The 13,717-nt window shown below is 32.7% G+C and overlaps 1 protein-coding gene across 1 annotated transcript in view; it reads left to right on the forward strand.

The window, feature by feature from the left end:
* Positions 1–12,059, forward strand: part of P2RX4_1 (P2X purinoceptor 4) — a 94,987-nt gene extending 82,928 nt beyond the window's left edge. Inside the window, exons 7-8 of the mRNA XM_051213809.1 lie at positions 4,765–4,921; positions 9,232–12,059. Of these exons, the coding sequence (XP_051069821.1) occupies positions 4,765–4,921; positions 9,232–9,498 (424 nt within the window). The 3' untranslated portion in view covers positions 9,499–12,059. The remainder of the gene's footprint in view (positions 1–4,764; positions 4,922–9,231) is intronic.
* Positions 12,060–13,717: the final 1,658 nt, after the last annotated feature.

Here is a 13,717-nt window from a genome sequence, read left to right on the forward strand (position 1 = left end):
ACGTATTGAATCATATTTATACTGAGTAAAGAATGACCAACTATGTTAACGTTTGATAAGGATATGTATGACTCAATTAAACTGTTCATAGAGTATAACAGAAATTTCCATTAATTATTCAATAACTCAGTATATTTGCTTACATACTTATAACAGGGGAAATAAATAATTTATAAGTTTTTCATCAATGTACTTGTTATTTGAAGTTTTAGAATGATTGAATTAGAATAGATGTCACAATATGTATCTATGAGTTAATTTACAGATAATTAAACTTTAGTTTGAAATTATTATTTTTTCTTCAGTAACAAAAGTAAACCATTTATTTCATTGTAATCACGAACCGATTGAAGTTGGACCACCATTGAAAATCTGAAGGAACTAGATAGCCGTTTTATCCTCGTATAGAACTTCTAATAAGTGTAGATTCTTTACCCTACCATTAAAAACTGTACCCAGATCCAAGACCTTCAGTATCGCATACGAACACTTAACTTCTAGACCACTGAGCTTGGATCCAATGATGTATGGGTTTAACTCCAATAAATTCTTGACATCAAGTGGCCATCTTCTACTGCCTGAAATGGAAATCTGTCTCATACTAGACATGGTTGAACATAACTAGTCACGATTTTTCACCAGAACTCTGGAAATTCCCTCTCAAAGCCAATCGTTAGTGAGGATATGATGATTATCAATATGGGGTTATAAAAAAATCTCATTCTATTTCAGGGGCTATTATCACCTGAAGAAACATTAGGGTGTAATGTTTAAAAAGAAACTCTAGTTAATTTCTAACATTAATCATTAGACTCATGGTACTGTACCTGCTCTCGATATCTTCAAAATATATTATAGCAAAAGACCGTATGACAACTCCGTATGACATACTTTCTACTCGTTTATTTTCAATTATCAATTTATTGTTATTCTAAGTTACTTTTGTTTAATCTGGTTGACGTTTTTTGGAAAGATTTTTTTTCTACGGGATGTGGTTGCTGACCCCATGCCCAATCCTCCCTCTTTACCCGGACTTCGGACCGGCAGTAACGCTAGAAGAGCTAAAGGCGGAGTTAGAGCTGCAAGCGAACAAACGCAGATGAAGACAACTAGTGTAGCAGCATCCTCTGTATTAATAGGCCTCAGTATATAAAAAGAAAAAAGTAGGATCCTCAAATACAACACGGAGAACATCAATCCAATCGCACTTGTTGGAGAAACTCTGGAAGATGTGAAATCTTTCACGTACCTGGGAAGCATCATTGATGAACAAAGAAGATTGGAAGCAGACGTAAAGGAGAGGATTGGCAAAGCAAGGGCCACATTCCTGCAGTTGAAGAATATATGTAACTCAAAACAACTGTCAGTCAACATGAAAGGCACGATCTTCAATACGAAAGTCAAGACAGTCCTACCGTACAGAGATGAAACGTGGAGAACTACTACAACCATCAATAAGAAGGTACAAGTATTTATAAACTGTTGTTTACGCAGCATACTCAATATCCGTTGACCGGATACCATCAAAAACAACCTTCTGTGGGAGAGGACAAATCAGCTCCCAGATAAAGAGGAAATTAGGAAAAAACATTGGAAGTGAATAGGACATACATTAAGAAAATCACAAAACTGCATCACGAGACAAGCCCTAACTTGGAGTCCTGAAGGGAAGCGGGAAAAAGGAAGACCAAAGGACACAATACGTCAGGAAATGGAAGCAGAAATAAAAAGAATCAATAGCAACTGGAAAGGATCGCCCAGGACAGGTTTGGATGGAGAGTGCTGCTAGGAGGCCTATGTTACTCTACAAGGAGTAACAGGTGTAAGTAAGTAAGTAAAGTTTTCATTTATAAAATATTTAAACCACTCTCTGTATGAGCAGATTGTTCGACTCAATGTAACATAAATAAATCAGATTTTTCACGTTAAATCCATCTTCTTATTGCTCTATCATAATATTAAAATGCCTTAAAAAATTTTGTGTATTATTCACTGTTCAGTATGTTGTTTTTTATTTAGTTATTTCCAAATATGAACTTTATCGTTTTGTTTTGCTAATTACTGATGTTACTACATCAACCGGTGAAATTCCTTTTGACCTACATTAGATAGACCTAAAAGTATTATTATTATTATCATTATTGTTATTTTCACTATATCATTTCCTGTTTTAACACATCCGGTAGGTAAATATTTACGTAAACATATGAGCATATATAATAATATAACTAAACTCCCCGTAAAGTACGACTTTTGTCGTACGCCTCTTAACCGAAAAACTATCAATGTATAGTAACCTTGAATGAAAGCAAAAAATGTATACTAACATGAAGTATTCAATTACTGTCTATTTATTCATCTATATTATCTTATATCTTTTATTATATTAGAAAAATGAAATGACATTTACACCGCAAAGGATTAATATGACTTTCAAGCTGGTTTCAGAGAATATTTCCTTCCGCTCACATTAGGACCATACGGAAATCCATATATAATTCACCTGTTCAATGACTTTTGTCATTTTTCCTACATTTTACGCCAAGATAACCAACTACATCACTGGCAATTCTCAAAAGGAGAGATAGTGAACAGAATTTGAAAAGAAAAAAAAAACTAAAGACAAACACAAGCTCTTTGCTTATCCCTTTCAATCACCGGACATTTAAATAAACCTGTTTCTTTACAGTCTGTCGATAGCAAACATTCTGTCTCATAAAGAGAAAACACATATGAAGTGATGTACAAGCTTAATGTGTAGCGAACTAAGCCGATGATAAACTGGTTTGATAACATCAATGAGACTGCATCATATGGACGACGTTTGAGCGACGTTAAAGTGACCTTGAGAAAACAGACCAACTTACTGTGGTCAAAAGAGAGTTATGATTCGCATGAACAATTTGGTTTAGGATTCAAAGTTGAAAGTTAGGGTTAGGAATTGAAGTAAGAGTTTTCACCGGGAACAAATATCAAATATAATTGCAAAATACTACTTAGCCATATGGATGAATATATTTCGTACCAAAATTCATGACTTGTTATCTTTGATTTTCTGGGTTCGTTCATAAATTATGGTTTCGTCAATACTACTTCACTGACTAATTTTAACATGAATAATTCAAAGTCAAGCGTGTGACCCTAAAATGCATCTTTCACCGTTTATTTCCTAAAGATCTATAGAAACTTAAAATCAATACGCAAGGATTTATGGAGATTGGAATTTTCATGATTTAAATCATGAACTGATCTCGAAAGCTTTGTAGCATCGAACAACTGTTTCATTTAAATATAAGAGTTCCTAGCAGTGCGCTTCCACAACGTCGTCCCAAGAAATAGAATCTAGGGCCGTCAGTTTGGCAAGTGAACACTCAAGATCTACTCGGAATCCGACAGAGTTCAACCATGTCAAGTGTAAGACGGTTACCTTTATGAGGCAATTAATGAAGATGGTTCAGTATTGTGAATTAATTTAACTTAAACATCCACGCCATTAGATGCTGAACCAGTGGTCTAGATTCTTTGTGGTGGCGTCGATGATGTTGACAAGACGAAACAGCTGTTCAGTATTTTCGGTTTTTCAAAGGTAGTTTCATTAAAAATCAGTTAGGTATTAAGAAGTCTATGTTTGCATCAAAAATACCTCCTACTAAAATATATCATTAAAAGGTATAATCTATAATTCGATAACATAGATGCTAACTGGTGGACTTCTCTGATTAAACCAGAATGATCTATATATTCAGAAAACTTTCTTTTTATTTGAATACAATTTATTATTTTTATGTCAAGTCACTCTCCAAATTATTTTCTCATATTGTCTGTGAACTACTTACACAAATTGTTTATCTGATGTATAATTTACCACAGACCTACGGTAAACTAATTAGATCCGATTACCTCAAAAATAAATAAGTGTTTTGGTTTGATTCTTATCTTTATGTTGACTTAAGTCATTTAGCTAATTACATCTGTTTTATTAAACAAATCTGTTTAATCATGATTATTTTACACTTTCTTCCAACGGTTTATAAAGCACCGAATAGGTTTTAAAAATTATAAAAATGGCTGTTTTGTCAATAAGGGGTACGGAAATGCAGATACTTCTTCTAAAACTTTGAGTACTTGTGCAACCGATGAATGGTAACTGCTAGGAATCATTTATGGACCATTATTATATACACTCTTATTGGATAACTACTAAGTAACTATATGATACGTATAATAATGATCCTTTTATTATGGGCTTCCACTTGATCTATTGATTACTACTATATGACTTACTATTCTTAATTTATGTCTAATTTATTAGCTACAGTCTCCTAAACTCAGCCGATTTTGGGCTTGATATTTAATGGTATAATGAGGTCTGGTTGCTTGTACAACCAAATATGTCCGAAATATATAATTGATACGGTGGAAACTGAGATTGTGTTCTAGACTCAAACGGACAGGGCTAGGCAAGAAGAACCAATAAGGACTCAGAGTTGACTCTAGACTGCTCATACTGGTTAACGTGTCATTGATTTGGCATAGTGCCAAAGTCGTATAAGTTAGTGTTTTGATCGGCGATATAGTCACGCAATAATTGACGGGCTATAAGACATAACAAATAGTTAATGTTGATTCTAACTATTGTTATTTGTCAAAGTTTATGAAATCAATAAGTGAAGAAACCAAAACGAAACAAATTCTATGTCATATTGAATGTCTAAACTAATCATCATTTTATTCTATATTTTATTTTTATACTTCATTTTGTAGTTATGCTCATTTTTATAGTGAAAATGGAACTAACTATCGAGATTTGATAAAAGCTTATGGTATAAGATTTGTTATTCACGTTAGCGGTGAAGCTGGTAAATTTCATCTTCTCCCATTGACAATGAATATTGGTTCAGGTTTAGCTTTACTCGGTTTGGTAAGTAATTTTAAATAATGAAATATACATAATGTTTTATGGGCTTTAATAACTAGTGGTTTATATATTTTTTTAATGATAATAATGTTAAATAGCTTGTGAAAAAACTTTTATGGCTTTAGCATCGTTTATCGTTATCATGTGTTAAGGTCATGAATTGTAATTTTTCCAATACGCTTTGTTCAGTATTTCGTCTACGGCTTTCTTCCAGACTTAATCAATTACATGTCTGGTCTTCACTATCAGGATTGAACAAACCCTAGCTGAGCTCTTATAGGTCTGTTATACTCTCTCCTTTCTCTATCCTATACCATAGATCCAAAAATTTAGCAGTCAGTTCCTATTAAACCCAACTCAATTACACTAACTGCATAACAAAGCTATAAACGGGAAACAATGAAGTTATAGGCCCGTAATAAATCAATAATAATGTAGAAAAAGTTTAACATACAATAACAGTTCATGTATCACCGGAAAGCTTACAAGCAGGCGAATACAAAGAAACACAGAAATTCAAGTATTTATAAATTAAAGAATAGAAATATAAACACAATAATCTTAAGTAGGACAGTTCTGGTAGTTCATCTTTCCCAGGACTTATCTCGTGATAACAAAAATGTATTTAAACAAAGTGTAAATGCGGAAAATGTATTTGAAATAATTTCAGTGACTGAAGTTTAAATAATCCCGACATATCGTTCAACAAACATATCTGGGCTTACACAGAATAATTTTTTTTTCGATTGCATACTATTACTTTCACTATTTTGTTTATTCTCAAACCGAGTTTATCCAATCAAATTAGAACTTAAATTAAGTAGTAATAAAGTAAAATCACATTACAACAGTTGAGATCATGAGTCAATTGAAACTAGACCACCATGGAAAACCTGAAAGCATTGGACGGCCGTTTCGTCCTATTGTGAGACTATTCAGCAGTGCGCATCATATTACATTGTTTCATATGAATGAAAGGGAACCTGGGCAAATAAATCAGGATACATTTTACCTGTAATAAATATTGACTTGTAGTTATTTTTTTAACAATTAATCCCTTTGATAAATTTGAATAATCCAATGAGAAGACGAAGGTTATCAAACTTACGGGATCTATTTACGTGATATATATTCGATATAATATTTTTGGTGCAATATAGGATTCTCTGCACAAAGTATTTCAATAAGTTTCCGTTTGTTATTTCTTGATCGATCCTGACGATAACTATTGAGTGATCGCTAGTTAGATGTTATCAGGAATCGACATTTGAATAATCTATATTGTTTTGGATGCATGTTGCCAGCCACCACGCTGTCTCTGATTCTAATTTGTTGTAACTTGTATAGCGAAAAGTCGTAAACATTTCATCTGAATAGATTATGAGATTAATAGACATAATTATGTGTTAAAACGAACAAAAAAACAGATAACTTGTTGAAATATCTAGATGGCAAGAACAGGTAGCACAAATACTCAAGCAGGCCGCCAATATATGATTACTTATTCACCCCTGCTATTCCCAATGGAGCATAAGCCGCCGATCAGCATTCTCCAACCCACTCCGTCCTGGGCCTTCGTTTCTAGTTCTATCCAATTGTTGTTCATTCTTCTCATGTCTGTCTCCATTTCGCGGCATATTGTGTTCGTTGGTCTTCCTCTCCTCCTTTGGCCATCGGGATTCCATGTGAGGGATTGCCTTGTGACGCAGTTGGGTGCTTTCCTCAATGTGTGTCCTATCCACTTGCTCTGCTGATATCTGGTTTGTTCTCTATCACATTAGGTTGTTACCGATAGTGTCTGGTCAACGGATCCGAAGTATTTAGCGTAGACAACTGTTAATAAACACTTGTATCTTCTGGATGAAAATAATACATTTCGAATAATCTGATCAGACAGTATATTTATTCACAATATTAATAAATGAGAAAAAAATGAACAATTCAATAAATTAGAAGGTAAAAGAAGACAAAATTAATAACAAAGTACACAACAACAACATGAAAACATAAATTATCATATAAATCAGTATTATCAGGATAGTAGGGTAAAGGTAACAACAAATTGTTTTTGAACAAATCAAAGAGATTTCAGTTTTCATATAATCAATGAACACATTTATAGAACACTACAAAAACCTTATTTAATATCAGCCTTATAACCGGTCACAACTAAATGTTTCATAACGTAGGAAAATATTTGTCTATCCAAGTAATTTTGTATTGTCAATAACCAATTCAATGGAAAATCAGTATGAATAAGAGGTCATATTTATGTTAGTAGTATGATTGGTCAGGTTAGATTTACATATTATTTACAAAATTATCAAATTGTGATCGAGGAGATTTGTGTAACCTTGACAAAGTCAAACTTTATTATTATTATTATTATTATTATTATTATTATTATTATTATTATTATTACTAAGATTTTACACAGTACTATAAAGAAAGAAGCCCAAAAACTAATGTCACCCATCCAATAAGCGCTCACAAACAACATTTTAAACGATTGGTTACTAAATATTACAGATAACGAATATTAGGAAAATACAAATGTAGATATTTACACAGAACTACTACTACTACCACCATTATTACTATTATTATTATTACTACTAAATGTATAATGTATATCATTTTGTATAAAACTTAGACTACATTAATACAGAAGATTTATTTTATTTATTTAAATACAAAGAGGCACCGAATACATATGCGTCACACAAGTCACTTGATTTGTGTGTGGGCTGTGATACTGTACGGGTGCCCAAACCGCAGCAGGTGGTTTTCACGGGGCACCACTCTCGGAGCCTTCGATTTAAAGGTTTGATCTGCAAGGCAACGGAGCAACATCAGGAGATGCAGTCCCATGGTAGCCGGTGACCAATAATTGGTGCATAAGCCATTTGTTCTTTCAGAAAACTGGAGCCCATGTGTACCATTGGTTTGGAATCAGGGTTTTTAGTGGCCCGTGGATCTGACTCCAAGATCGTACGAATGATTGCTATCGCCTATTCTCGTATACAATCGTCGACTTAAATCGCGTTAGCCAATAACGGAATTAAATAAGTCGAATAACGAAAATTGATTTGTGAATACATATATTTTGTATATGAAGCGAATGAAACAGAGCAAAGCAAAATGACACGCAGTGAGTTGGCTTCCCAGCCATCTTCCCGACGTGATTCGAACATCGTCCGATCTAAACGACGACAAAACTACGGGCCTCCACAGGTTTTCCAACTCCCGTAGATGGATCCTCCTTATCCACTAACCCGGTTTAAGAGCCGGACATTCGCTTTCCATCCTCTCAATTTCGTAATATAAAAGAACCCTATACCAAATGATTTTTATAAAAGCAAAGAATAATACAGAATAGAAAACGTACAAACATTAAGATAAAATGTAATTTTGTACATGTTTATCTCCATCTAACATTTAGTTAATTACTGAAATTTTTGTCATATCATTAACAATATTTACTAACTACATACAATATGGAACACATTGGAATGTAAAACAATTAGTCCCTTTAATGAATTTCGATAGTATAATAAGAAAACGAAAATTATCAAAACTGTGATGCTATGTTAGCGCAATGCGTTTCGAACAATCTGATCATACATATATATACGTGATCAGATTATTCGGAATGTATTGCGCTAATATATCAACACATAGTTTTGATAATCTTCGTCTTCTTCTTACACTATCGAAACATAGTAATGTATTAAGAAAAATTAACATTTATTATTAATCATTCATTGTTCTAATTAGTTTTAAAAATATTCAATAAAATTACCTCCGATCTTTTTAAAAACTCTATTTTAATCCATTTCATTTTTAAAGTTATAAAAGTGTTACTAAGGAAAATATTCTCAATATTCATATAATACACAAAAGAAAGTGTTTTTAAGTGTGTGTGTGTGTGTGTGCTTTTTTACGTCTTATCCTGATATATAGATCTATCTCTATGCCGTATAACTGTAGCAACAATAAAAACAACAACGACAACAAGAACAACAAAAATAATAACAAAAAACACTGTTCTAGTAAATTTCTGTAGGATCTATTTTTTTTCCTTTAAGATTCGATTATGAAATCACTGGAAATATTAATCATAACTTTTTTGTCGATAATACAACAAGTAAATTAGAAGTAAGGGGTTAGTTAATAAAAGAAAAATACTACAGATTTAATTGTTCATTACTAATGTCCATTTGGAAATTGATTTATAATTATTATTGCCTATTACCTTGATTATACTTCATATTAGTTGATAATATACAATTTCTATTTATATTATGTTTTAGGCGCCAACTGTCTGTGACATAATCGCATTAAATCTTTTAAGATCAAGAGATATTTATCAACGTGCAAAATTTGAAACAATTGCTGAAGAACAAGCTCATTTATCTAGTCGTCGTGCTGATAAAGCACAACGTAAAAAATATGGTTTATCTAAACGGAATACAGATACAGTAAATGAAAATTCAGATGAAAATGGTAAAATTATACAATGGAAAGATGATCAAGAATTTATAGTAAATGATACACAAACTATACATTCATCAACATAATCACTGAATAATTGTAAATTCAAATGGAACGGTACGTTTTTGTTGTTGTTGTTGTTTTTTCTCTCTGAAATGGTTTCACTCATCGTACATGAAACTGTTGCACATTGAATGACTATGTAATTGAAGCTATGAAGTAAGAAAGAAATGGTTATATATATATATATATATATATATATATATATATATATATATATATATATATATATATATAGGATCATTTCCTTCAATATTCATTCATATCTCTTTTATTGTTATTCACTCGTACATATTTGACGTTATTTCAAATTATATCTTAGCTTCTTTAACTATTGGTGGTTATGCTTTTGGTTTTTTAGAACTTCCAATGTGATAAATGACAATCGTTTACATTTTTAATATCTACATTCATATTTCTTTACAAACTATTACTAACATAAAGCAAAAGGATTAACATACATGAAAAGTTATATCATACTTCTAGATCTGTTGTAAATGTTTACAAATTTTCATTAATTATTGTCATTTGTCTGCTTTGAATGTGTTCCCTTTTGTTTTGTCTTGTTCTTTTGTTTTTCTTTTCTGTTTTGTATTCAACAATTTCTATTCGGTTATCTGTTTTCATTTATAATAAATTAATGTATTTCATTCCTGTTAGAAATTATTTGTTGAAAATGAACAACATTGCATTTCCCTCAGCAACCACCATCCACCCCCACCCCGAAAAAAACACAACGAAAACAAAAATGGATCCATTTCATCAGAATGTGAAAATATTCAAATATCAATTGGTTACTATCATCTTAAGAAATGATGTCCATTTAGCGAGCGGAAAAATGGATTTTGAAAACAACCAGTATTTTCACATTTATATACTTCAATTTAAAGTTATTGAGAAACTTTTTTTCTTAAATGATAAACCAACAAATTGGAACTACTCATTTGGAACTTTCACTACGTTCATTTTGATGTAACTTTATTCTGTTTGTTTGGTGAAAGAATATAATTTGTGATGTTTTTCTCTCTCCCTCTCTCTTTCTCTCTTAATTCCTTAGTCTTTTTTTATTATAAAATTATTTTACAAACATTATCTATGATAATCTTAATGTATTATGCATTTGTCAAAAGTACACATCTGTGAATTATTATAAGTATATATACATAGTCTAAATCATGAAATAATCTTAGCTAGAACACTACTGAAAACCTGAAAACTTTGGACGGACGTTTCATCCTCGTATGAGACTCTTAAAAAGTGAACATCCAGGAATCTACCACGGGGAATCGAACCTAGAACTTTCGGTCTGTCATGCAAATGTTTGACCTTTGGACCACTAATCTGATATCTGATGTTGTGAGTGTCCAGCTTAAATCAACTCATGATATTGCACAACCTTCATCTATCGTTTACAGTAAATAACAATATCACATCTGATATGGTTGAACTCTATTGGTCACAGCTTCATACTAGATTTCCTGGAGTTGCATCTTGAAACTAGTGAGCACATGATTATTTTGAGTATATATGTATATGTTACGTGTTTTCTATATATAATTCCTATTCGAAAAAAAAATATTTTTGATTTATTTTGATCAGTAGCTGGGGCATATTTGCATAATCCAGTCCAAACTGATAGGTGATAACTTCTCTGGATGGAACAGTATGTAATATCGCTATGAATCCAGCGGAATTATCGGCTGTAACATAAACGTACGTATACCTTGCTAAAGAATACTAGATAGTACGAATTTAACTTGACGATTTCTTATCGACTGATATCATCCGTTTAACGTGGATTTCCTTTCGTGAAACATTTGCTTGGTTAAAAAAGCGCTATTTTTAGAATTTAATGGATGTCATACATTGAGGAAAAAGAGGAAAATTCCGTAAATCTTTAATAACCAATTTTATCCACACTGAATACAATTATTTAAAATCGTATGTAGGTAACTTCTGCAGAAAAATGATTACATAACACTCAATAAAAAATTTACAGTAAATATCATTAGACAATGTAGCACACAAATGAACTGAAAACAAACAGTGAATATAACTGAAATATCTAACATACAACATCAGTGATTATTATCAGAAAGACGTTTTTGTGGATATTATAGTAATTTTAATAGTTGAGTTCATGAGTCAATTGAAGCTAGATCGCCATGAAAAATCATGTAATCGCCGGATGGCCGTTTCGTGGGACTCCTCAGCAGTGCACATCCACGATCCCACCTGACGAGATTCGAACACAGGACCTATCGGTCTCACGCGCGGACGCTTAGCCTCTACACCACTGAGACAGTCGGCATCCAACAGTGTTAATGTCTGATTTCAACCAAAAATTATCGATGGTTGATACAATTAGGATTTATTCTTTTGTAATCTTTATCTATGTATTGATTCGCTTCTAACAAATTAGGCTTAGTAAATGCATAGAAAAGATACGAGAGATTCTTCACTAGTTGAGGAATATTTTCACAGCTTTTCTTAAATTTTGTATATTAACGCCCATGGGACCATTATTCCAGTAGTGTGTAACTTTTAGAGGGCAATACGAAGTCTCTGCAACAGCTTTTTTCTGTATAACACAAATTAAACGATCGGCATACACGCATCGTGAGAGATGAATTGGATTAATTAATTGACTAATATAAATTAATGGAATTTATTAAGCACGTACATATAAAAGGATGCGAGTGAGTCATCAAACACGTTAGGAGTGAAAAAAGTATATGGGTGGGCTGTAACAAGTGACCAATCACATCTATTTATGTACGCGTGCGAACATATTATGTAGACGAATATCCTTAAAACATCTGTGGCTTAAATTTATTATTCATATACGCCCCCGCGACGATAAAAACTTTTTCACCCCTTTCCCCTTTTGCACTCCTCGAACTTGTTGTTTAATAAAGAGGAAGAATGGTATTTGTAAAATCTCAACGAAAGAATTTGAAGTAAATCCAGCGTATCACCTGGCAATCTGGTCCAAGCTATTTCGGCACCCAAATATTGTGAAACTATTCGTTCAAATTTAGATGAAAGTTCTTATATAGCGACTCACGTGCAAATGGGTTTATTCTCATTTAACTCAGTTAAGCCCTTTTGCTAACTTATTTAGCGGACAAAGCCATCCGCACTATAACAATTTATTGTACCCTTATTATTATTTTGTGCTTGTATGAAATACGCATACTTGAATATTGCTTACGGCCTACGCATTTATTCACTCTGCTAGTCTCACTACTAACCGCTTATTTGATTCGATTACTCATTAATTTCACATGCTATATATATGTCCACGTTATTCATATGGTTGACTGCTTTCTCGCTCGCTTGATTGTACTCGATTACTTACATTCGCTCAGGCGCTCGCTTGCCTGTTTGCCATTCGACACAACTCTTAATGCTCGTTTAATGCATCTGTAATTTTGGACATCTGTGTGTGTGGTCTCGAAATAAACGTAATCAACGCTTCGTATTCGCCTTCTGAATAATATACCGTTGGGGTTAAATAGGACGATAATCAAGACGAATTGTATACGAAGTTTAAGGGATATATCGAATACCGACCACCACATAATTGGCGATCCCGACGCGCGAACACGAAACAATCTTAAACGACATAATCCAATTCCTAAAATCCAACGTATTCGATTACAATTGTAACTATCATTTGGATTATAATTATAACTGTGGATTTATTATCTCATTATTCTAATTATACGTACATTATCTCACAAACATTATAGAACATAACGATAATATTCATAATAAACAACGATATTTTTACAAACAATTGATATTTTGGTGCAATTTAGTAAGTCCGTTCTTTGTTATAAATTGTACCATTTGTTTTTATCATTGTTTTTATCGACTCACTTTTCTCTGTGACATTCGCATTATATTCGTGTACTTTTTGATCTTTATAAATATGTCTTTAAGTAACGATACAATAGAACTTTCCCAAACGCCGTCCGTGAGGTCCATTAATGTAACTATTCCTCCTTTTAAGGTCACAGATCCTCAACTTTGGTTTATCAGACTTGAACATTACTTTGTAGCTAATCGTGTTCATACACAGCGAGATAAATTTGGCCACGCGAGCTCGCTACTTCCAGATGAAGTAGCAGATAATGTACGAGAGATTTTAATCAAGCCAGACATAGAAAAGCCATACGACGCATTAAAACAGGCAGTGATTAAAGCCGTCTCATTAAGCGACCGGCAAGCCATCGAACA

The sequence above is a fragment of the Schistosoma haematobium genome, chromosome 3 (genome assembly GCF_000699445.3).
Source record: "Schistosoma haematobium chromosome 3, whole genome shotgun sequence".
In the NCBI taxonomy this organism is placed as follows: Eukaryota; Metazoa; Platyhelminthes; class Trematoda; order Strigeidida; family Schistosomatidae; genus Schistosoma; species Schistosoma haematobium.